Source organism: Erythranthe guttata, chromosome 6, assembly GCF_056151865.1.
Source record: "Erythranthe guttata isolate IM_541 chromosome 6, IM_541, whole genome shotgun sequence".
NCBI classification, from domain to species: Eukaryota; Viridiplantae; Streptophyta; class Magnoliopsida; order Lamiales; family Phrymaceae; genus Erythranthe; species Erythranthe guttata.
The window spans coordinates 851,959-878,993 of record NC_142538.1 but is presented as its reverse complement, the minus strand read 5'-3'; the positions used below and the strand labels follow the sequence as shown (position 1 = coordinate 878,993).

Sequence of the window (27,035 nt, the reverse complement as noted above, 5' to 3'; positions counted from 1 at the left end):
TTAAATAAATAATTAGAATCCTACTGTAAAAAAAAATAATAAACCCACAAGAAACCAGCAATCTCATCTCATCTGACCATTCAATTCATAAAAAAAAAAAAGAAAAAAAAAAGAGCAAAAGGTTTCATAAGCAGGTACACACTTACAACTGACAATACTTTCTACACTAGTAAGCACCGTTCTTCGGAAACTATATAACTGTAACGTTTAAGTAAGATATTTGATGTTCGTTAATGATGTCCGTTAACTAAATTTTTAATACTACTGTTGACGTTCGTTAACTAAGTTTCTATATGCGAACTCTTCACTAGCCAAAGATGAATGGATTCTTCAATTTCCACTGCAAATTAGCAGTCGAGCAGTTGCTTCCACGAAATCATCTAGGGGTCGATGCGTTTCCCATGTGGTACTGAAGATAATTACATCAAGGGTCACATTATTAATCATTAGTCGCCAAAAAATTAAAATGAAGATTAAGTGAGAGAAACTAATGAACAAAACACACTCTTTTTTCAAGAAGATTGTTAACTAGTGAGAGCCACATTTGTAACACAAATGGGGCTTGAATCGGTTTTTGTGGATCAACAAAATCAGTATGTATAAAAGCCATGAAAAATGGGGCGCATTTTCGTGATTTTGCATGCAGTAAACCATGTTATAAAATGCACGAGACCTAATTTATTGATTTTTTTTCTTCAGACTACGTGAAAGCGGGGCTCTTTTTTTGGAAAGATTGATGAACATGTAACTGAAGAATCACCTGGGCTGAGAGCGGCGAGCTTTCAGCGAGAAACTTGACAAATTCTCTCTTCTTTGTTTCATAGTTAAATATTACACGATCGAGCAGTGTTTGCTCTCTCTGCATATCTTCACTTGTTCGATCCTTCTTCCATTTGGTCTCCTTCAGTCGACCTTCTAACTCAAAATAGCTAGCTGGGAGCATCAAGGGTTTAGAGCCAATGGGAAACTTCACACATATATCTTCCCTAACATGGCAAAAAAATTCAAGTGTAAATTACTAATTAAAACACACGAGAGAAAGAGAGAGAGAGAGAATAAAGTGGATGTTAGATATTTAAATCTGTAATAAATGGATAAAATTCTCACCGGTGATGACCCAAAGAGAAAATCCCAGGACCTCTGATTACTCCTCCGTCTAGAGAGATAGCTCCATTGGGTATACAAGGCAGTGCCTTTAGCATGTCGTCTCTAGTTTTGTACACTTGCGTATTCGAGAAGAGGTGATAGAACAGTGTCTCTCTTAGACTGTACCCAGTTTTTGAATTACAAAATAAGTTAGTGTTGTCAATGGTGATCATATTCACAGCAAAACCGAGAAATCCAGGAGGAGTTTCTCCACTGATTAATCTTGGCTTCAGAAGATCAAGTCTTCGTTGAGGGTCATCACCTATTAATTCACCAGCATATGGTCTTGCAAAAAAAAAAAAAAGAACGTAAGATAGGATTGTGGTGGATAGCCTATTGATTAAACGGTAAAAAAATTGGTCTCGAAAAGATACCTTAGATTTTCAAGACAAATGACAAGAAATCGGTCATCCAGAGGCCTTCCTGTAGATGCAGCCAGTGCATGAATGCCCAAACCTTTATTGATTGAACCGTGTTTGGAGTATTCTTCCATGGCTCTGACACCTTCATAGGTCTTGCAGACGATTGCTAGCATGGTTTCTAAACCCAAATAGTCTGAAAGAAGGCTACGTCATACAAACAAAAAGTCAACCATACAGGATAAGCTATTTCCGTATTATATTTTGTTTTTAACTGTAATTTCTCAAATAATGATATTCACACATTTTTTTTCAAAGTAATAAATGTGTTTCAAAAAGATCTTGTGCATGCAAATAATATCAAGCTGTGGCATATTCAGATAATAAATTCTATCAAAAAGGCACATTTATGCAGCATATAGATGATCAGATGCGCTATATTTTTAAGTTTTTCTTTAAGAAGGTAGGAAAATTAGACCAACCTGCTAAGGATAGTATCATCAACTTTGCCAAGCATAGCAACAACACCGATCACATCCTTAGTGAATGAATGATCAGAGAGCTGAACAGGGTTACTTTTCATCTTACAAAAAAGAGCAGCTGCAGAATTCTCGTACTTTAGAATATGCTGAATAGTTTCCTCCTCACTCTCCAGATAGGTAGGGTCTTCGTTTTCCCCTTTCGGGAAACCCATTCCTTGATACTTACCGATAGCAACTGTAAGGACAAGATAGAGAAAGAAAAACACATTAAAATGGTTACAAGTTTACCAGCGAACGGAGAAATAACTAGCGGCCACATAATTGAAGTACCGGCAAAGGATGCAAAGATATAGATGTAATTACATCTTTGCAACATATATTTCAAGAAATAGCTAAGAGATTTTACAATGGTGTGAATTTTACAAAAGTTCCTTCCTATTTTGGCAATACATAGAGATTGGAAAGATTAGATGGGATTTTGAAATACAGATACCTTGCATTTCAAGAATTGAATCGTCCAGCTTGTTTTTCAAAGTCTTTAAGTATTTGAAATTGTCCTCATGGTGCTTCAGTTTCGCACCAAGTTCCTTCAGACTGTCCTGAAGTTTCTGCAATAATTACATACAAATCACGCCATTATTTTTCAGCATTAACTAAACTAAAAGAAGTGGAAATAACAGCGGTCAGTATTAATTTTTTAGCCAAGAAATCAACTAACAGTGAACACAAAACGCACGATCAACAAACCTTAGAGTAGTTCACAATTGACTCAGCAGTCTGACCATGCATCCCATTTTGAGTGTCCTCCCTTGAAAAAGGAGTATTTTGTCCGACATGCTGCGATGGATCAGAGACAACCAATGCCCTCGAGTTGATTCCCAGCTGGCATACAAGAACATTCTTTAGCTTTAAGTACCAAAAATACGCAAGCTCGTACATATAAGGAACAGATACACAGTTAATTATTGTTGAAGTTCAAAATTTTCTTTTTGCAGCTAATGTAGGGCATATCTTTAGCTTATTTGGTTCCTTTGCAGACTGATCTTTAATTCTCATTAAGCTAAAAGACAGTATAATGAATTTGCATATCATAATGCAAAGTGTAATCAATTGTTTCAAATCCATTGGGGCCAGCAAGAACAAAAAAGTAAATAACTCGAGCTGATCAACCTCATTAAATATTAATAAACTAACTAATTTGCCGTAAATCATCTACCATATACACAAATTATATGAAATAAAAAGCAAAAGGGTTTGAAACAAGCCTTTCATCGACCTCATTAAATATTAAAAAAATGTACGTGATGAATTTGATTAAGTGCAATCAATTAACGCTATCGGGGTTTTAGATGGTACTCGCTCTAACTGAAAAAGTAAATAACCACATTCATCGACCTCATTAACTATTAGTAAACTAACTAAATGGTCGTAGATTAGTCGATATACCAATTACACGACATAAAAATCAATAAGCTTTTACCGGATATACAAATACAAGCTAAGCCACGTAGCAATGATTCCTACACAATTATACCAACGCAAGCTACCTAAATGCACACTAGCCACGTGTAACCACTTCCCTTGCAAGAGAAATAGGCTACTGTACAAACATTATTACAAAGCTTAAACATACATCTGTAAAAAAAATACCGGATATACTAGCTACACGACGTGAAAACGATTCCTACACAGCTAAACCTAAGAAAGCTACGTAAATCCACACTTGCCAGGTGTAACAACTTTCACTTCAAGAGAAATTGGCTGCCGGTATAAACATCATTACAAGCTTAAACATTCATTTGTAAAGTAATCAACTGTCTAATTTCTAGAGAACTGGAAAACTCATATTGAAATACATTTTAAGCCAATCTTGAAAACAACATGTTGTGATGCAAAATTTACTAGAAAAACTTTAAAACAGGCAATGATGTTCAAAATGTAATTCAAATTCCCCAGCTACAAATTTTCTCAAAAAACTTCCGACTCCATGAATGGTTTACACATAGACAAGAATGGCAAATAATTCCAAACAACATCATCCGTGAAAACCAGCCGAAATTAAAGCCCCCGCATCAAATTCAACACAAACAAAAACTGCATGTCTACATTCTAGGGTTTCATGAAATCCGTCGTACATAAAAACGAATAACATGAACGGTGATCCTAAAATCCCAATTCACGAGACAAAAGAACGGCAAACAAAACCAAAAAAAAAAATGCAAGTGAGAAGAAGAAAATCAAACCGGGCTTAACGCTTCGTTGTCTATAGACATTCTCCGCTGGTCGCCTCCGCCTGACATCGTCGGCTGTCGCGGTGGCGCCGCTGGGCTAGAGAGAGAATTTTCCTTTTTTGTTTTTTTGTTGTTGAGAATTGGCAAGTGAGAGTCGACACAAAGCAAGTAAAAAGGAAGGGGCAGTGCAGTATAGTACTTATTGGCATCAAATAATATTTTTTCCCCTTAAAAAAAAGAAAATTACTAAATTGCCACTAATATTTAACTTTTTAAATGATGAATTTGTCCACGATAATTTATATTATTTTCAAAATATGCAAATAATTCATTTATATTAGTCCCAAAAGATTATATTATTTTCTTTTTCCATTTTTCTGCTCATAAACCATTTTTAAGCGGTTTCAAATTCCACTTATATTCTATGGTCCTATTCAAACAAATAAAAACTTAATTTTCATCTTTCAAGTTTGCAGTGATTTCAAATTTGGTTTTCTATATTCTTAAAAAACACATTCAGTTCTTCATATTTCAAAAATTCAATACTTTTAGCGAAATCGAACATGTGACCTTCACTGCCTTAAATAACGAAATTGACGGAAAAGACAAAAGGTGTTGAATTATTGAAACACGATAGACTAAGTGTTTTTTTTTTACATGGAAGACCAAATGTGAAATAGGTGCAAACCTAAATGATTAAAATTGTGTTTTTACAAATAAACTATATAAACTCTTGTTTCACAAACTCGTCAAAAAAAATTGACAAATTTCACAAATTGACAAAAAATTGACAAAAAATTGCAGCATTACAATGAATTTTGCACAAGAACAACTAGATTAAGACTACAAAAATTTCGTTAAAACTCTGAAGAATTCACAACATAATTCTGCAACACAAATGAGCAGTGTACCATGATCTAGTCCCTGCGCAAAAAAGCCTGAGCCAAATAGTTAAAACAAATACTCTCTTTGTACATACATATATACTAAAATATGTACAACCACCGATTAGAATTGTAGCTGAATTAGCAAAGACGAGGCCATCATACGAGCTTTTTCCGGGATAGATGATAATTGTTATACCTATCTCTGGAAATCAAGAACTTCTCTCTTTCTCTTTCCAAAAACTTGTTTCCCTCATCCATCTGCTTACTTATCTCTATAAGCTCCAACTTCTTTGCTTCCAACAATCGTATAGCTTGAGAGCTCTGTGGACTATTAGGCATAGCCTCGTTTTCTACTGGAAACAATATATCTGGTTCCCTGAATTCAAACGAGCAAGGAATTAAAACAATAAAAATAAAAGTTGCCTTCAATAGTTGGATATATCAGGACTATTTAATGTGTAGAATTGGTCGAACTGGAAGAATTACTCAAAATTATGTGAAAGAAATAAACCGAGGAGATTCTTGTATTCATACCAATGGCCAAGAGAGAGGAGCCCGTTTCCTCGAATAATACCTCCATCCAGAGAAACAGCTCCGTCTTGAATGCAGGATCTTGCCTTCATCATGCACTCCCTATCTTTATACACTTGAAGCTCACCGAAAAGACGATAAAATAACGTCTCTCTTAAACCATGGCCGCTCGTCGTTCTCCACTGTAAATAACTTGCGTCTACGTTTATCATGTTAACTGCATAACCTAAAAAACCCCGAGGTATAGTGCCATTTGGTAAGCTAGGCATCTTCAAGGGCATTAGCTCTAGGGGATCTACGCTCGGTTCTCTGATTGTTATCCTGTCATTGAAATATAATTTTAAAATTAATGAACCATATTTAATGTTTGTCTCTCGACAATTAAAAAAAAAAAGGGTAACTGTATCCAATACCTAATATCTTCTAGGCACAGTGCAAGATATCCTCCCCTTACAGATTGTCCTAATGCAGTCTCAAGATTATAGGCTGCTGCATAATTTTTGCACACAACTGCTAGCATTTTATCCTCACCAATATATTGTGCCAACATCCTACATTACGAAAGAAATATAGCCATAGTTCAATAAATCGAGGCCTAATTAAAATAGAGAGAACACAAAGTTACCTGCTAAGCTCGATGGTTTGAACTGTTCCAAGAAGTGCTACAATACCAAGTATGTCTCCAGGACTTGATTCGAAGGATACTTCGTCCAACTTGCAGATTACTGCAGCTGGAGTTTGACATTTGCTTTCGATTTGTCTTTGTGTCAAGACTTTTCCACTCATGCTCGGCGAAATACAAAGATCACGATCAACGGAATCTGGCGAAATAAGTAAAAAGGCAAGATTAACCATGGTTCTGATTTTGGAATAACCGTTGAAGTAGTTCAATAATTTCCTGATGTGGGACTACGCACATTATGCATTTGTTGTGAAACTATAGTATCCTACGCATTCCATACTTTGTATTCTTTTCATCTATATGAAAAAGATACTTGCTTAACATTAATAGAAGCAATCATCAAGGCAGTTTTATGGTGCATGTGGATTTAATTTTTTCAATGACCGTTTACACCAATATTAAGATCAAACTTGAAGCGAATTTATCGTTTGCATACCTTGATAAATACTGATCCAGAATTTGATAAAATTGAGGTTTTTTCTATGAAAACAGAACTATATCTTTCTAAGTACCTTAAGGTGTAACTGTAGTAGGTTATTAATAGGTAATTCTCTGTTATGACAATGTAATTGAAGTGATAATACATTGATATTCTACCAGGTTTCGTATAACATTGCTGCATAAATAAAGCTTTTTATGGATATCAAAAAGTTCCAAGCAAGACAAGGATAAGTGTAAAATATAATAGAAAAATATATTAAAAGAGATAAAGCAGAAAACCTTGTAAATCTGATATGTTTCTCTGAATATGTAACCAACGAAAGTGTAGCATCTCTAATTTCCTCTCATGATCATTTATTGTCATGCCGCAGTTTGCAAGATCGTCTTCTAGCTCCTGTGAGGAAAAAACTTTTCTCAGAAATAGGAAATGAATCATAAATACCCCCAATCACAAAGAAAGATACTACTCTAATTATTATGATCCAGTTATCATCTATATCTACCATATTGAGAACCATTTATGAACTAGGCACATGATCTTTGAGCTTTTAATTTACAGGGATAATTATGTAGACGAACTTCGCATTCAATGGTTGTAAATCAATAATAACTGGGACTACCAGTTTACCTTCGGGCATATAAACGCAAAACCAGCCGAATTTGCTACATCTTGAGGAGCTGAGACCTCAATAGGCAATGTATCTGAATTTTCATTTCGAAGATTGGCACGGTCAAATCTAGGATTTTTTAAAGGTGAGAAATTGATGGGCAATGCATATTTGTTCGAACTTTCCGGTGAAGAATCTCTCTGTGTAAAAGGTGAAATATTTACGGAAGGTGAGACTGGGAGAATCCGTAAATTTTCACGTGAACTTTGGGATGACAGTACAGAATTCCCTACACCCTCGTGATTCCTTGTATAGTTGCTATTCTTTGGGCTGGCATTTTGAACATGAACCTACATTGAAGGTAATAATATGTGTAAGTATAAACCAAATTTAAACTGGAAATAACTTACAGAGCTGTTCTAACCTCTATATCCAAGTTCAGTTCTGGATAACGAGAATGAGAAGCTGAAAAGGAGAGAATCCCTTCTATGTTAGGGAGAGGGATCGAACGAATAGTACAACGTCCATGACGGAAGCTGTATCGAACAGAATCATCAATATCAAATGATTTTGACTTAATTTTGAGGGTATGAAACTGCCCATGTTTCTCTTCATCATTGATGTTTTCATCAACCTTTCCTTGAGTATCGGTAATCTCGAACACAATATTCTCCAATTGTGAACCTGCTTTACAGTTCTTAAATAGCTGCATCCGAGAACAATTAATGTAAATAAATACAAAATCGAAAATGCAGATGAAGAAGGGTGGAGGAGAAAAAGATAACACCTTCTGTACAGCCCGCAGCTCTCTTATCTCAGTTTGAAATTGGAGTTTGAAAATGACTTCCTCTTCGGATATTACGTAAAGGAAAACTGTATGTGGAAAACCCAACTAAATGCTTGAATGAACTAAGTTGTTTGAAAATTAATCAACAAATGGAAAAAAAAAATCATTATAATTTCTGACTATGGACATGTAAAAGAGAAAATAACTAGATGGTATTCCTGTAATTCCCTTACACAGTGGAGAAAGGACACGTAAAATGATAGAATGCATGGTAGTTTCAAGTTGTGCAAGACGGTTATTGAAGCTAGCATGAAGTTCGTAAGGTTTATTGATATCATGAATTTAATTTTTCATATATATTAGGCATGGAGTTCCATATTCTCATTCTATTGTAGAAGAAAAGCTTATTGTAAGTAGTAGACAAAAAACCGCAACATGAGAGCTATGAGGAGGATATGTATTATTAGTGCTCTAACCAGAGAAGTGAAACTGAATACTTTTGACATAAATGGATGCGGGTGCGTAGTGTCTATACACAGTGAATCCATTACTTACATATACCATGAAAATTATGGGAAGGGCATGATATAGGAATTGGTCTGAAGTGCTTACCATCTTCGCCATATCCCTTAGAAACCTTTAGAATATTACTCAGATCAACCAACCCATCAGCATCCACCTATCATCAGTTAAAAGAAATCATCAGACAGGAGGGTGGCAATTAACTGCAGTTATAACTGGTGGAGCAAGAAGATTAGATATAATAATCATTCCAATTCATGGTTAGGTCATGTTGCTTTAAAAATTGTTCTATTTTGTTCAATATTCATGCCTGTGTGATAAGGATTTTAATAATAAAGTAGATCAGAACAACACAACTAAAACGTGTAAAATGAATACAATTGATCAAAATGTCACATTTGAGCAAGTTTAGATGTTCTACATAGTATGTGATAGTTGTTAAGCTCGGTTCTCCATTATCCAGTCTCAAACTATCTTAAGGAAATTAAAATAAGAGGAGCTTAAGTAGTAGCTTGGTATTTTTTCTGTGTAGAGAGAAGTATGAGTCTTACTGTGGAGGTTGGTTAAGATTTAAGCTTTATCTATTTTGTAAAAGAAATCACGCTCTAAGAAACTTAATACAATCAACTTTCAGATGAACTGAGCAGATTTTTCCTTTTAAGCCTATACGAATTGGATTTTGCATAAACAAATTAAGAAAATGTGCATTACATTCTGCACCTACAGCCACCTACTGCAGCCAATTCATTCACTCTTGACCATGTATATTCACAGACATATCGTCGTGACCTCACAAATGATTACCTAGATGACATCGTATCCCGATCAATTATCGTAATTGAGAAATTTATTTTGCAAAAATCGATAAATTAAATGCCAAATGATTGCTACACAATCTTTTAAAAACGCTTTGCAGATAAGTGAACGGACCTTTTTTATACAATTGATACCCTTGTCAGTGACAATACTGCTTCCATCTTGAAAAGAGAATCCATCTACTCTCAAAGAAATATTTTCACCTTCTTTGGCGTGATTACCATATTCATCAAGCACCTACAGTAAGAACAGAGTTTCCGTTACCATTGTAGTCAAAAGTCCAACTCAACTTGTTGCCCTGTTTCCACATTTTTAGTTAGCTCAACTTAATCTTTAGCCGTTAAATAAGTAATAACAATATTTTTATCCAAAAGAATCTAAACCGACAACTACTTCGTCGAAACCGTAAGTAATGAACCACAAAATTCAGGGATGAGAAGCATACTTCTAATGCAAGATCCTCAATAATCTCGCCTGGACGCAATTCGGTTCTTAGTTTCAATGGACGTTCAGTGATCCTTTTTGGAGTTCCAGGTAAAACTGTCAAAAGGAAGGTGCCCAAGCAAGAATTCCATTAATGCAAAAAAAGTAAGTTAACTTCTGACTCTCATATCAGCTGTGATTTTTTTTTATTAAATTGGAAACAAAGAAATCTAAGTACCTCGACATGGGAAAGCTACAGAGAATGCTCCATCCAATGTGCTTACATTTAAGGTAGCTTCATAATTTGGCCGAATAGCATCTAATTTATTGCTTCTAAAAACAATTTCCTACAAAATTAGAGCTTATGAGTGAGTGGAGGCACTTGTAATTTGTAAATAACACAGAGAATCGGCAGATCAGTAAAACTACCTTAATTTTAATAGTTGACTTGTCAGTTGTCACACTCACTTTCGGTCTGCATACTTGAGAAAGAATTGTGTTCGGTGAACAGAGCTTGATAGTCAATTTGGGAACAGCTGAAAATAGGATGCAGTTGTCGTATCTATCATAGCATGCTACACAAAGAGGTTCGAAAGAAGAACCAACCCTGTTCAACAAGTATGCTATCATCAAAAATAGATTCATGAAAAGATAAGGTTCCAGTAGTTCCACGTAAATTAGAGAAAAGCAGAAAATCAATACCACATTGACATGAGTTTTGTCAAAATATTTGGATGAAACTAATACAAGTCACAGAACAAGTCAGTATTACTTAGCAAGTGGAACCAAAATGCAACCAAAATGTGTCACTAACAACAAGATGCATTATATGAATATTCTTCTGTTAACTGCGTATAAATAAGTAATTATAACATTAACTTCACAAGAAAGGGTAAGAATGATGCAGAAGGCAGGTTCTAGTTAATAAAAGTGGCTTTAAACTTACATGCAGATGATGAATCTTCAACAAATATTGTATTAAATCTTCATTGTTAAGTTTATTAATACTTCAGTTAAAACTAATTTCAAATAACGAATTTATTCGATTCATCGGCAATAAATTTGGAAACATTATAGAACAATATTACATATTGTCCAGTGTTGTTTATAACAAGCTCAACTGCATAAACTAGGTCAGTAATTTATAACCACAATCGTTCAAAGAATTACAGATCGTTATCCTAGTTATCACTGTTTCAATTGTATTTTGAAAATATATTTGGGAACTCCTCAATGATGACAAGATTTTTATCCCAATATAGTCCGTAACGTTATTTGAATCAGGTGCGGAACTCATAGAAACAACAACTGTACCTGAAAATTTATTTTCGAACTTCTGCAGACCCTCCATATTATATCATTTGTGGCAGTGCGATATATAGTACGGAGGAAAGCAAATGAAAATGAGATTTTCCAAAATAATTGTTTTAAAAAATTTATGAGTGTGCAACAACCTCTTTGTGCAAAACATGAGAAGTGATGTAAAAATCTTTAATGGAAAACCTACAAAATCCAGTTCATGATGAACTGAAACATACAGGTCCTCACCTGACTGTGTACACTGAATCCTGTTTAGGACTTAGAACTTTCCAAGTGCCAATCTCAGCTGATGCCTGAACTTGCACCACTTGTTCAAACTGTACATCCTTTGGTTCTTTCTAATATATGATTTGTGAAAGGTAGTAATAGATCAGAATGAATCACTTTGCACTTTTATTCCATCATAACTGTACAAAGTTTAATAAAGAAATTTATGTCAATTACCAGAGCAAAGGAAAATGTATAGAAGCCAGCTTTCTGGAATAGCAGGGGTTGTTTTGATTTCACCGGAAATACGTACAAGCCATGAAGCCCCTGATGTGAGGAAGGTGGTATTATCACAGAATAAATATGATCACTTTCTCCAACGTATTCATCACCGACTCTGAATGTGACTTTTAAAATCATATCAAGATTATCCCTAACAATGAATTTTTGGTCCAATCTCTTATAATTTCCTTTAGAATCGAACGACTTTGGACGGACAACAGCAACAATATTCTCCGGAGGTTCATCTCCAGCTCTCACAACAGTAGGAAATCCCTGTAAAGAAGTGGAACTGTTTTTTTCAGAAAAAAAAAGATTTTAATCTTATAAAGATGGTTAGGTCCAGGTCCCTTCCTTTCTCGTTTACTTAAGGGATTAAACGATGTGAGAATGTATGTTTCACTTTTTACCTATAGAAACGAATTTAGATCATTGATTGGATGTAATCACTTTCTTCTCTTTAGCAATTTATCATCACATTCACACTCAAAATTTAGTGTCCAAAACATAACAAAAAGGGTAGATTACTAGCATATACTGAGGAGTATACATTCGATCCAAGAAAAAGTGATTTATTTACTACACTAACTAAGGTTTGGGGTGTTGTATAGATTTATTCAGTATGCCGTATCTGTAAATCAAATCACATTAAAGAAAAAGGGCTTAATGAAAATCTGCAAGTACATAAAAGAATTGTCTAACTAACCCCTTCAATCTCCAACTTATGGCAGTCTTTGTCGCTTAACAGTTCGATGGCAGAAGGCAATTTTTGGTTGTATGTCTCTACCTTCTTCTCCCATTCAATGTCATCGACAGGAATCCACTGTATCTCAGGTTAAAGAACTTGTCAGTACACTAAAAAAATTAAAATTGTAAAGGTGAACAAAATGAGAAAATGGCTAACCTTTTCAGAATCAATGACTCTGATTGGTAACACTAGGGAGTCCCGAATGTCAATCATTTTATTCTCATCTTTATTCAAAATGTGGCAACTTCTGGTTTCTGGTAGACCAAGTGGCCTATCAGAGGGAAATTTACGATAGAAGGGTTTATACAAAGTTTCCATTATGACTGAAACTTCCTCATAGCCAGCTAATTTAATAAACGACTTACCTACAAACCAGTCTACCGTCACCTAAAATTTAGAAAAAAAATTGATTAGATGCAATAAAAGATTTTATGCAACTTGAGTAAGAAAAAAGAGGAAGAAACAAAAGGAGGAGCAGAACCCATGTCTTAAACGACTTTGAATACCAAAGACATATATTGTGTGATGTAATCAACTCAATTCAGATGTTGGAGATATATTCAACTCAAAATTACGCATGCACTTACCACAAACATCCCCTGGAAGACCTTCAAGGATAATATATTCCAATGTAGCAAATACATTGGTTTTATGGCATCCCATACAGGCTCCCTTTAAAACCTTGATTTTCTGACCTGCAGTCCAGCATGTTCCTTTCCTCTGGATCTTTTTATGAACCCTCAGGACTAAAATTTACAAGATAATACAAATTGGTTGGATGTACATACTAGTAGCAGCAAGAATATAAAAAAAAAAATAAAAAAAAAATAAAAAATAAAATAAAAGAAATCCACAAGAATCTTAATCCTGAGCAAAACATATTAAGAAATAGTTTATTAATGATGTTATAGAAATATGAGAAGAAAAAAAAAGTAAAAAAATCATTGCCTCCTGTTTAGATTACCATCAGAAGTTATGCCAAGCTTTTTAATCTTCGAAGAAACGACAACAAGTGTGGGTTCATCCAGTCCCCCATCAATTTCCTCATCATAACGATCGTGCATTTCCGAAATCCAGTCATTATACTGCTTCTCCAGTTGAGAGGGAGCCAAGTTGTTTCCATCTCTAAAGATTTCAATTCGCACTTCTACATAGCATTATTTTATTCGAACTCAGTACATAAACATGCATATATACATATATGCCAAAGAAGTTATGATTAGTTTAGATATTTGGTAAGTAGAATATTCAGTAAAATCTGAATGCAATTTTCAGATAATAGGAAGTCATAGTTTTCGTTTTCTGTTCCTGATATAGAAAGCTGACACTCTTACAGAAAGGCTTGTTAGTCCTACTTCGAGCATCTAACGATAAATCGGACACGGCTCATATATATGCACCAATTTGAGGGAGACTAGGAAAGAAGTTAGTAGAGGAGTAACCAATAAAATCTGAATGCAATATCCGGATTATGGCAAGGTTTTAGTTTTCCTTTTCTGTCCGATTGTAAGGGATCTTAATCCTGGTTCAATGGACCCTGTGATTAGTTTCAAATCTCACTCCTCATTATTTTTCTTATACTCTATCTTGTAATAAGAATATTTTATTTTCTCACCTAAAATCTGCAATATATAGCTCTAAGGATAAAATGACATTAAAAGGCGGTAATAAAACGTGCTTCAATATTTTCAATGACCTGACAAGATTCATTTCACATGTAACAGTTAATAAAAAAATCACCTTTTTCATTTTCAGTTGCCCTGTTTCCGAAATTCTTTAATGCTTTGGTGTATGGATGATGTTGGGCTAAATCTGTCTGAAATATAAGAGCAAACAAATCTAGATTAGAAATTATTTTACTATGGGCAGAGCTATAATTCAGAAAGTAACATTTAAGAGGACAAACAACAGAAGTTGAAAAGAAAAAGTTATTAGATCATAAGTGTGATAATTTACCCGGGAACAAGACTGATAAAGAAAGTAGGTACTATGGTTGTAATGAGGTATTTAATGCATTCGTTATGGCACCTTAGATGCATTTCACTTAATACTATAAGCTACAGTGAGTGGAGTTCCTTGTTCATTCCCGTACAAAGAGTTCAAGGGGGTTTAAGTTTATAACGTTTTTTAAGAATATTTTCTACAAAATTTGACAAAGAAATTCATAAATTCCAGAACTAAGAGTAGAGTACTTCATAAGCTCCTGAAAGAAGGTAGGACAATTTTAATTTTGTTTCAAACGTGTTGTTACTTGTATTTGTAACTTTAAATATAAACTAGTATATCGATACAATCTTAAAATAGTAACTGATATTAAGTCTCAACTTTAACATACCCGTACACAACTCAGATGGAGATGTATTAAAAAACAAGTTTTGTTTTGATGTAATATATGTAAATGTATGGTAATTACAAAATTGAGTACGTAAATGTGTGATGTATTAACATGTTTTCAAATATAAGCAAAACGATTTTATTATTATAAAATTAATAAAATGTAATTTCTAATTTAATTGGTATAAAGTTTGGTATGTGTAAAATATGTTGCTCATAAATAAATAAACATAGAAATATATATTTTATCTGAAATCCATCGGTTAAACAAGCATGATTCAATAAGTTCATATTATATGCACAAATATGTTAAGCAGCAGCTATATCCATTCTGGCAATTGGTCACTTTGCAACTATCAGCTTGTAAGCAGTTATTTGACCGAAATCCACAAATTTTGAATCGCTAGAGATTTACCGTATTCAAGCACCAAGAGCTTATTTTTAAGATGAGATATAAGAGCTAATATATCCAAACAATTATCAATAATCTCGAAAGTTTAATGATGCATTGAACTCCATACCTTATGAGGTGTCGGGTTGAAACCAGCATCAGTCTCTGCAGCCATAACAATTGCTTGCTTATGAGATGTACATTGATTGATTGGATGTGAGTAATATCACTATAGTATTTCGAAGATCACATGAGCTTGTTTTAAGTCGCATAAACTTTACCTATAAAACATTTCACTCTGGAGCAGCATCTCTTCAACATGTGAGACTTTTCACCTTTTCCCTGTTTTGGCTCCATAAAAGGAAGCAAAGCCTGTGGAAAAGACCTTTTGGACAAATAAGTATTGTGAATTTAAGATATGCGAACAAATGATAAGAAATAAGATCTATTTAACTGACCCAGCGAGCATCAGGCAGGAGACGGCCCAACCTTCTTATAGATACGCGGCTAAATCCCTCAAAGCTCTCTCCGATTCCACAGCCATCTTCATCTAATGTATCTATTATCCTCTTGATGTTCTCCTCCCCCTAAAAAAAGCTTGACTTAGCTCACTAAGTGGATGACCCTTTATCAAAATCAAAAGGGTTCCTAAGATTTTCTTACTGGATTCAAATAGTGGAAAGATGTATCACTACCTCAACTATGGGAAAGTAAACACAGTTCAGTCTTGCATTTGCTTCTAAGAACACTCTTCCGCCTGGGGATTGAATTATTATATGAACAAATTATCAGAGGTCATCTTAGATGAATGATATTGCCACATCATCATACTTGATATCCAAAAATCTAGAAGATTAGCTCATTTTTATAGTAAATAAACGACTTGTGCTTACTTTGGCGGGGAATTGAAGATGGATCCTGATTGATTCTAAGATGAAGTTGCAGAGTAAAGTTGGGACCATTGCATGAATGTAAGTTTGTTGTCGCTACTTCCCCTCCCTGTATTCCCGCTAAATCTTCCCCGTTGACCTGCTCATTATCCCAAGTTTTTAAACTGACAACTGCGAACAGAATTTTATAACCCTTCTACAATTCAGGATTACATAACTCATTTTTGTCTTACAACTTTTACTGGAACTCTACGCCTCTAATAAAAAATATAGAAAATGTACGATACCAAATTTACTTGGAAAGATTAAGACAACATGTTTAATTTCGAGGGAATCATCAAGAAGAAGTACCATAAATAGAAAAGAGAGTCTAGCGGTTACCTGAAATTCAACGGGTCTGCTTGTTTTGCCAGACATTTCATCACACTGTTCAATCGAACAAAAGGCCCTAGTAAATAACTTCCAGGAGACAGTGTAGATCATCTATGTAAACTAAGTGAATTCCAACTATATCCATTGACAGAATGATCCATCAGCAGATATACATAAAAGGAATTAAGAAATTCATTTCAAATACTTATTTCGCAAGAGAAAATTTGTGAAGCTAAAATTGCAGCAGCAGCTAATATCTCAAAAGTTCTGGTTTAAGAGAGACAGATAAATGACAACTGACTGAAATAGCAAACCTGGATATAAGGAAAGTAAATGTCCTTCAATTTGCATCGAAAATGTTTTATGTCCAAATCCTTCATTTTAGGCTCAAAAATTTCAACCTGATAACAATTAACAAGTAAAACAAAGTTAGAAGTCAAGCCCTATAGCACAATTTGATGCACATAAAGTGTTCCTATAATGATAGTATATCTGCAAACAGCCATTCGTGCACTCCAACATACCCAGAAAACATGGCGAAATATGACAGCATTTTCTGAAGGAAAGCACTATGAAAAACACTTACTTTCGTGAAACTTCCATGATCTGAACTCTTCTTTTCATCTTCAGAAGGATCTCTTATTCCCCCTTTTGTCTTCCAAAGCATCAGAAGATCTTCAATAAGCAGATAGGAGAAAATAGAGAAAGACGAGCCAAAAAGAAAGAAGTGCAACAGCTCAATTACCTTCCAGCAGTTCTCTGAGCTTGAAGCACTCACTAATGCTTCTCTTTCCAGATGTAACGTAAATACCTTGTTACAACTCTTTGTCTTCGAAGATACCACAGCACGCCTGCATTACAATGGATGTGAGTATGGAAGCTACAAATGTATATCATATAGAGAATAAACACTCAAGGATTCAGTGGCCATACCTTCCCAAACACATGGTAGCAACAGGACCTCCATATCCAAACATACCAAAGAAAGGCTGCCAAGTCACAAAACAATGCAGATTAACTAATTACAAGACAACAATACAATGCAAGCCGCTTGATTATTTCTCAGGGTGGGCATGTTAGTTTGGTAGTTTACACAATGAATACCGAACACTTTTGCTACTTCTTAAGTAAAGAAAACCAAGCACCTTAATGCAGAGATCCATGCATGTTTTCGGTGGTGACTAAATTCTTCCCAGGTCTCATTTTCAGACATAGTTTGAGACAAAACACAGGAGATATAAACAGCATTACAAAAGAATTGGGCGTGCAAGAAGTTTCATGATAAGAGTGTGTGCCATTTGACATCATATATTCTATCAGTTAAATACAACTCTTTTGATTTTCGAGAGGTCGATCTTTCAGATGAGTGACTCGGAAGAATATAAAAAGGTAATAACATTAAAGTGTACACACATAGGACACTTGAGTGAACTATTACCATTAAATATGGAGGTTTGCCCCCTATTGCTTGTCCCCTCACTGATCTGTGCAAAGATGCTCCCATTTTTCCCCTGGAAAAAGAAAAACCAACAGAAAAAATAAAAGGAATAAATCACCAATATGTAAAGGATAAGAAAGATGGGTTTAAGCATAGAACAAATGATTTGCACTCGTGATTACATCTTCAACAACATCAAATTAGAAGTCGAGGACAAACATAGCAACTCGTTCATGCTTGCACAAGCTGATCGAGCTATCTATATTCACAATATGATTATGTGACAACTAGTTCCTTCAATTCAATAAAAAGGTTTGGTATATCCATGCAAGAAGTACTGTTTTTAGGGGCAACATACACTTTAATGTTTTAAATGGAAGAATGCTTAGCGAATAACTACAAAAGCGGTATCACGAGAACCTCTCATGTAATAAACAAAAATGAGAAGCAACTACAAATGGGGTAACCTCTCACGGTCCAACAATTATCTAAGCAAAGGTTACGAACCAAATTCTATTAAACAATACTCTTGAGTAAGAAAATATATAATATCATACCACTTCACGAGGTTCCCGCCAGCGCCATCCATTCCTGGTCCAGAGTCAAAAATTGAAATTCTGTCTGGATGCAATTCCACGCTGTAAATGACACAAATTATTTATCAGCTTTTAATAATAGCGCAACAAGAAGTACCTCGTTAAACAAAATCTAGATGTACCTCATTAAATGAAATCTGTAAATGCTTAAAACATTTTAAAATAATAATTAATATGATGCAAAACGAGAAACAAAATGAATCAGGCTGCATTTATGTAATGCATATACAACGAAAGTTGTTCTCCACAAATAGAAAAAATATTTACAACAGTGAATGTTTTAATTAACTTCTGTTCATAAATGAAATCTTAATTGTATCGCTTTTGAATCATAACTACATTCACTTGAAATCAAGGGTGATACTGATAAAGAGGAAATAGTTAAAAATGAAAGAAAAAGTTCACTTACACCCACCGGTATTTTTCTTTTAAATTTTTCAGTTGTCGTGGACAGAAGTCGAAGTTTTATATCATTAAGTCCAATGAAAATTTTAGTTTGGTAAATCCTTAAGAGCGATTTTGATGCCAACTTTCCAGAGTTAACTAGCTGACCACTCAAAACAACACAACCTAAAAAGGAAGCCATCAATATCTTTTGGTATTTAACAAAAAAAAAAACAGCATTTCATTTACTAATACAAACATATTCAGGGCAAGCAGTGGAATTTGCAAAACCTAAATCTCGATTTCATACCTTATTAGTCTTCTTTCGCCTCTTTCATTAGACCACAAAGCTTGCAAAGAATTATCCTGATAAACAGATAAATGGCTTTGGTATTCAATGGACAATATCAAACAAAGAAGATAATCATAAAACATGCTCACTATCAGGTCAGCTAGGGCAGTTTCTAATGTATAGTCATCGGGTAGCTCCTTCAATAAGTCGGTATCTGGGGTAAGATCCCACATGTCCTGCATACCAAAGGTGTACAATCAACGAGACAATCACAGTGTAGAAACAAGAAATAAGCAATCATAGCACCCTATATCACTTAGCTTTGGATTGAAATGCAGAATTAGAAGCATACCTCATATAACTCAGGCTCAGCTGACCCATCCTATATCAAAATAAATACACATATAAATATACTCATAAGTGAAAGCAGAAACAGAACTAGGATCAACTTTGCTACCAAAATCTTACGTGGAGCCATAGGAAGTTCCACGTGTTATGCACAAAATCGCGAAAATTAACTTTGATTCTCATTTTTCTCAAGTGTCCGTCTGTGAAGTGTAGGTCTGGGTACTTCCAATTGATGATTCTTCTCTTTGGTACTGTAGTGTTTCTTTGCTTTGCAACAGTAAAATATTCTTTCCTGACAACATCTATGAACTCCTCAATTGACATCTCAGTGCGCAGCTCACTCAATTTGAGATCGAGAGTGGTTGCATTTGGCAGAAGTATGCGGAACTTGAAAATATTTGCTTCATCAACTGTACCCTGTTCGATTTTGACAGCTCCAAATGGACCCTTCTTTGGTCTCTCTATGCTAGCTTCTTCACGAGGCCTCTTGTTCTTCATATTGAGGGGTGTCTTCCAGTACATCTGTCATTCGATAACAAAGATTTAACAATATAATAGCAATTCAATCTTCATTTCAAATTAATTAGCACCAAACCAATAATAAGCAAACTGCCAGAAAAAAAAATTAAGGGAGACAAAAGGATTCAACTACTCTGGAAACAAAAAACACAACCAGTGCCAAATCTAACCATCTAAAATACATGTGGCAACAAGGAACCCTACCTAAAAGTCGCCGGGTATAATTTGTTTCGCTTATTGTGGTACAAAAATTCAACAAACCCACTCCTAATACCCTCCCACAAAACTGCTATCACTAAATGTGCATTCAAAGCAGCAGCAGCAACAAATTCACACATATGCACACGCAAGTATTAGCACAACCATTTACATACAAATAAAATCATCGCTTCTCGGGCTCTTTTTTTTCATTATCAAAACACTGATTCATCGCTGTAGCAAAACATATTTGTCCTACATCATGATCAAAACGCTTCAGCCGAAACAAAGGGGAAAAAAAACTGTGATTCTCGCACAGAAAAACAGAGAATCCTTTACAGAATTACGAAACCTAGAAGACAACTGAAATTATACACAAACGTGTGCATGGAGTAGTACTTGAGCAGATATATGTGAAAGGTGGTCATATATACAAACATAAAAACAGAAATACTACAAATTAATAGCTTCGTGTAGAAGGCGAGCTTACTTTTTACTGAGCGCGTACAAGCAAACTCTTCCAATTTTTCTTCGGATTGAGGGTTTAGATACAGAGAGAGAGAGAGAGAGAGACTGTGTTTTAGTGAGAGAAAAGGGGTTTGGTGAGAATTTTGAAAGACAAGTAGAAAATCCCCATAGAAAGCGTGTAGAATTTTCAATTTTTGGGGGGTGGCGGTGCATGAAAAGAAAATAACATCTAAGCCTGCTAAGTTGCGCGGATTCGTGTACAGATTATCAACTTCCGCTTTCATTGATTAAACTTCTTACCTTGATTAAGTAAACTAGTAACCATGCCCGTGCGTTGCACGGGACATTGATTATTGCAATTACATTTTGGGTAAATTACACCCACACCCCTAAGGTATGCTGAAATAACTTTAAGGTCCCTATGGTATTGGTAATTACACTCACCCCTGAAACATAGTTAGAAACTCTACTGGGATAATGCATTAGATACGTTGTTCCAATAGAGTTCTAACAGACTATTACTTTTAGTAAGTGGTGGAGACAAAATAAAGCTAGGGGGTGACATGGCTCCCTCAACATTTCTTAAATCACCCATTGCACTATGTTGTCTCTATCACTTCCTGAAACTAATAGTTCGTTAGAACTCTATCGGAATAACGTATCTAATGCATTATTCCATTAGAGTTTCTAACTATGTTTCAGGGAGTGAGTATAATTACCGATACAACAGAGACTTTAAAGTTATTTCATCATACCTGAGGGGTGTGAGTGTAATTTACCCTTATATTTTTAACTCTAAACCAAGTGAGTAGAAAAATATAAGTTAACATATTTTATTCGTAAAGGGACATAAAATTGTTGAATAATTTAGACATTTATACAGAGTTAATAGAAACATATGATGTTACATATTCCTAAGAAATCAATAGGTAAAGCCAAAAATCATATTGCGTAGATATATAATAATGGGTTAACCTGATCATCATTGTGTAAATTCAACAGTAGGAACATGAGTAAAATATCTTATATATAAAAGAAAGAAACGATGTGATAACTTAAGAAATCATAATGACATATTTGTAAAAATAAATTAATTTATGTGTAAATATATTTTTCTAACTCCTATTTTGCAGCTCACTCTTTTATAATTATTTTAACACCAAATCTCGGCTAGCAGAATCATAATCCACTACATCTATATTTTTTTAGTTATTATTATTATTATTTTCTAGCCTATTTTTTAATAAAAAATACGCGTCATTTATTTAATGATGATTGACAATTAAGTTTTTATAGTTTTTTTAATGAGTTTGTATTAAATCCGTATAAATGTTGATATTGTTATCGATATCACTAATTAATTTTATTATAATTGTAATTATCATATATTAAACTAATCATCATTTGCATTCATGCTATCCCGTGAATCGCACGGGGGAAAATGCTAGTTAATTTAAAATATGGTGAGTCTTTCAACTATATTATTTTAATTAGAAAACATAAAATATTTTAGAATTTGTATATCATTAAAGAAAAAACCATGTTAATTTTAAAAGAGACCAAACAAATGGCCATTCATTACCGTATTGTTTTGCAACTTACATTAATATTTATGTAGCTATAAATATATTTTCATATTCATAATTTTAAATCGTATACATATTTAATCTTATCTCTAAACCATTATCACTATATACAAAATTTGTTAGAATTTTCAATTTTTGCTAAGTTATTAGTGTAATATGGGCATTTTACAAATAAACTCATCAATAGGTACTTATTTATAATGGGGTGCAGACAAAAATTCTTTTACAAAAAAGTCCACAAATGGTCCAAATGTTTGTAAAAGACTAATTAGCTCCTCACATTTTAATATGATCCAATTTCATCCTTTAATTTAATTTAATCTCAATTTGACTCCAAATTTCACAAATTATTCAATTTTGACCTAAAACACAATTTTATGGACAATTTCGTCCGTGCCGCCGGTCTCCGGCGTTGACTTTTTTTTTTTCCTTCTTCCTCATTTTTCCGCCGGTCTCCGGCGTTGACTTTTTCGATTTATTTTTCATTTCTTTTTGAATTTTTTTTAACATCTTTTTGCCCCCCGTTTAAACAACAATATTGTTGTGGTTGACAGTAATATTAACTATATTACTGTTAAACACAGTAAAATTAACTATACTACAGTTTAACACAGTACTATTGCTATATTAATCTCTAGCACAGTAATATTAACACAACAAAAGTCATTATTATTGTGGAATAGAGTAATATTAATATGTTGACCGTTCAACAAAGGTAAACATAATAAAAAACCAAAAGAATTAATATTACTGTGGTTGACAGTAATAGTACTGTAACAACAATAATATTACCTTACCGAAGAAGATGAAGCAAGGTTAAAAAAAATATACTTATAATTTAACATCAAGAATAAAAAAAATGAAAATATGGCACATAATCATGCTGTTTTGCATATTAATTCCTGAATGATTGATGTATGATGTTGTATCTATTTATTTATTGAGATCTCCTATGAAATGTGCTAGGATTCTGCCAAATACCATCATGAAACATTCAGTGAAACTGAATTTGGTGATCATTCCATCAAGGAAGAACTTTCAGTTCCAGACGATCAAGTAGAAGAAGGTTAAGAGACATAATGTCATGTTCAATCTGCTTCTATCGGTTAAGGTTAACTCACTAAAAGTGAGAGAAACATTATAAATTTGTTCTTTTATCCTTTAACATTAAAAATATACTTCTATTGTGTTTGGAGCTCACTCATCAAGACTGTGGATAACTTACATAACAACTTAGGAAGATTATAATTTACTTGGGAAACAATGTTTCTTTAATGATCTTCGTCACATGTTATATGGAGTATATAGGAAAAAAGTGAAACCGATAACTTTTTTTAGCAAAATCTGTCAAAAGCTTCAAATAATGGAACACATGTTTCTTATAAAGAGTGTAAATAATACAACTCCGTAACTCTCAAAAGGTATCACACGTGCTGAACAAAATATCTCTCCCTTTTTTTGCTGACTTAAAAACAGTGGAACAAAACATATTTGGAGAATAACAGTGAAAACGTATTGAAAAATGGAATACTTTTAATTTTTGCAGAAACAAAATTGGAAGGAGGAGATAATACACGGGGCCAGGTCTCTTGCATAAGAGACAATTATATGTATTATGCCCCCTAACTTGTTCTTGACCTCGAGAAAAAAAAATTACAAACTGCAATATTCATGAGTTATTGACACCAACTCAAACAAATATATTTACTCACACAGTCTTGTTAAAGACAATAAAACCCGGAAATTTATGAAGATGAAAAACAGAATAGGCGCGAAACAAAAACTGAAAAATTAGAAACAAAAAATTAATCGTTGAAAAGGTATTCAGGAAAAAAAAAACAGAAACTAATTAAGAAAACAAAACAACAGATGATGAAAAGAAAAAAAAAATTGTGTCTTGCACAGGAACGGTCAATCAAGTTTAGGAAGAGGATTTTGTGCAGTCTCTGTTCACTTGACTTCTCATCTCTTCCTTTTCGTAGTTGTCTTTCTTTCCTGTTCCTCAATGCTACAAACAGAGACATAATTAATTATTACAAAAATAATGTCTGAAATCCCAAAATTTCGATCAAAGGAAGAAAAAGAAGGAAGAGCTTACATTTGGCTTCCTCGAGGTGATGAATAAGCAAAATTATGACCTGATCCACTTATTCGAGAAAAATATGTGTGACATTGCGGAATCGAAACTGCTTTGTGCTGAAAAACTGCGACACTTGTTCGGGAAACAAAAATATAAGAAGTGAGTGAAAAATCTATGAATGCGAGTAAATATATATGAAGGGAAAAAAATACACAATAATTAATTCCAATACAAATTAAAACCTGTTTTCGCACAACATCTTTTTCAAATTTGTGACTTGTGAATCACTTTATGTCATTTATTTTCACAAACTCTACAATCTCAAATTGTTAAAAAATCTCCAATTCTCCTACCTTTTTTCTGCAGTTTCAAAAAGTTAGCGGTGATAGTTTTTTTCTGTTTCCACCAGCGAATCTCGGTCCTTGTAAAGATGAGGGAAATCTGTATTTTAGATGGTAATAAGTATAAAGCATGAAGGTATATGCAATTGAATTTAAAAATAAAACCTGCAACACCAAAATAAATTAGATAGCTAATTAAATAACTGCAAAGATGTTTAATAATAAATAAATAATAATAACTGCACACCGATGGAAAAGAATGTGGTGAAAGCATTTTAATGGAGCATGATTTAGACCGAATTTCAGCACAATCGGATTACTTACAGCAATTTCAAAATCTAATTCCTGATGTGTGATCAAATATTACTACTCTAAATCTATACACACCTAACCCGACAAATGAAACACAACAGTGCAATTTTTTTAGGAAAAAAAAAAAAACACAATTTACAAATACTGGTACAAATTTTTGGCCGATTTACAGAACAACAAATATAGGGAAGAAGGGAAATTCAAGAGAGTGAAAAGAAATTGTATGAAATTTCAAAATAAGAAAAAATTGTCAAATTTATTCTTACTTTTTCTTCTTCTTCTCCGATGCTTTTTTGCAGCTCTTTCAATGAATGGTTGCTCTTTGAATTCAAGATATGGCGAAATGCAATAAATTTGCGAAAAGTTTGAAATGATAATCTGTGAAATTACATTACCTCTTTCGACAGATCTGTGGTTTGGTTCCATAATTATTGCGTGGATGCCTCAATTGCTACAAACAACAAAGCACATAAGTATTAGTTTAAAAATAAAATTGAAAACGTCACACTCATGAGCCGTGGGTAATATCGTGTGTTAAGTAGTTTGTGACATAAGTAGTTTTAATATCGTGGGATTTTGTTTCCCTAGTCTTCAGTGATCGTGGGTGTGCAAATGATCGCAAAAAAAAAAAAAAAAAAAAAAAGGAAGTGTCAATTTAGTAATTGACAAAATTGTCCCTAGATTTAGGTTTAGGGTTATAAGTCAAAATATCTTTCTTTTATATATAAGATAAATACTAGTATTAATCAAAGCCAAACAGCCTTTAATGATGAAACGGAATGCGGAACGCCAGTGGTCTGACCTTGCCACGTGGAAATTTGCCAAAAGTGAGGGGTAGTGCTGAGCTGGATATTTTTTTATTTTTTTTATTCAATTGAGCGCACGATAGAATATGTACCGGATTGGTAAGATGGGTCATGGGAGCAATGGTGACCGTTGGATCTGACCACCATAGATTACTTAAAATATATGTTTTATTAATCTAAATCAAATTTGTTATGTTTAATATTTTGTGGGTACTCGTTTATTAATTATTAGTTTAGTTCTTTTAATTGGAATTATTTAAAATAAATTATTGTAATATTCAGTAATACTATAAAGTATATAAATTTATTTGATTATGGACACACTTTAGTCCAACGTTGGATTTAAATTTGACAATTTGTTTTGTTTTATTTTATTTTATATATTAAAAGTCTCAATTTGGGCTATGACAAATGGGCCTCGGTGCTACATCCTCAATTGGACCAAAATATGTGGATTTTTTAAAAAGACTATTATCGCATATTGGACTTTTTTGCAAAAACACACACACACAATTTTCAGCCCAATTTTTAGCCCAACTGTATTATTTACAATTCAGCCCATTGACCAAATTCTCTTGAGACGGCCCAATTATTCAAGAAGCCCAGTACTTAAGCCAACTCGGATCCAGTCAATCTTGAAATGTTCTAGATTCTTGATCTTGGCCATTGATTTCCACCGCTCGCTCGATCCGAACCGTGAGCGTGTGAGATCCACTATTGAGTAAGGAAAACACGAGAGGGTTCAAATTTGATAAGGCGGGGTTTGAGTGAGAGACTAGTGATTCATTCCTGTGACTATGATTTGTGCTGAGTTGTTGGTGCCACCGCCGGTAGATTAGTCGTGTTATTTATTCAGCTCGTAATGGCGTTCGTACGAGTACCCAACAACCTTTACAACTCAACCATAAAAAATGACGGAATCACACATATATATACATATTTTTTTTTTATCACGACATTCGTGTAAATGTTTAAATAAAGTGACAATAACTCATCACCAAATTTAACTTAATTCAATCAAACCAGTTTATGAGGTGTGAAATGCAAATTATGAATCATTTTGAAAACTTTAATTTTCCTTAAATTTTCCTTTGAATGCAAGCAAAAGGCATCCATCTACCTTGCTATAGACACATTTTTATTTAGATTTTCTTCTATAATAATAAAATTTTCAACTGCATTAAGAAGTCTGCAAAATTGGTGGTGAAAAT

The 27,035-nt window shown here is 33.9% G+C and overlaps 1 protein-coding gene and 1 long non-coding RNA gene across 2 annotated transcripts; both read right to left on the bottom strand.

The window, feature by feature from the left end:
- Window positions 1-51: 51 nt before the first annotated feature.
- On the bottom strand, window positions 52-20,936 carry GMI1 (gamma-irradiation and mitomycin c induced 1). Its single transcript, XM_088818836.1, has 46 exons — window positions 20,722-20,936; window positions 19,635-20,036; window positions 19,519-19,548; window positions 19,316-19,402; window positions 19,185-19,240; window positions 18,452-18,532; window positions 17,895-17,967; window positions 17,390-17,445; window positions 17,202-17,307; window positions 17,043-17,111; window positions 16,771-16,857; window positions 16,466-16,510; window positions 16,088-16,223; window positions 15,890-15,951; window positions 15,653-15,781; window positions 15,476-15,566; window positions 15,325-15,359; window positions 14,210-14,285; window positions 13,434-13,616; window positions 13,057-13,215; window positions 12,835-12,856; window positions 12,626-12,740; window positions 12,428-12,544; window positions 11,680-11,997; window positions 11,464-11,573; window positions 10,345-10,522; window positions 10,154-10,262; window positions 9,938-10,032; window positions 9,607-9,729; window positions 8,767-8,833; window positions 8,155-8,240; window positions 7,792-8,073; window positions 7,388-7,717; window positions 7,039-7,153; window positions 6,262-6,457; window positions 6,050-6,187; window positions 5,640-5,957; window positions 5,264-5,481; window positions 4,231-4,445; window positions 2,735-2,869; window positions 2,481-2,595; window positions 1,988-2,222; window positions 1,521-1,712; window positions 1,108-1,431; window positions 761-986; window positions 52-409 (listed from the first exon to the last, which is right to left on the bottom strand). The coding sequence occupies exons 2-46, from the start codon at window positions 20,034-20,036 to the stop codon at window positions 377-379; spliced, it is 6,375 nt and encodes a 2,124-aa protein (XP_088674962.1). The 5' UTR covers window positions 20,722-20,936; the 3' UTR covers window positions 52-376.
- Window positions 20,937-23,961: 3,025 nt separating this feature from the next.
- On the bottom strand, window positions 23,962-25,617 carry LOC148769867 (uncharacterized). Its single transcript, XR_016031646.1, has 4 exons — window positions 24,954-25,617; window positions 24,719-24,806; window positions 24,384-24,489; window positions 23,962-24,293 (listed from the first exon to the last, which is right to left on the bottom strand). It is a non-coding gene; the product is annotated as an uncharacterized LOC148769867 (long non-coding RNA).
- Between the last annotated feature and the right edge of the window lie 1,418 nt (window positions 25,618-27,035).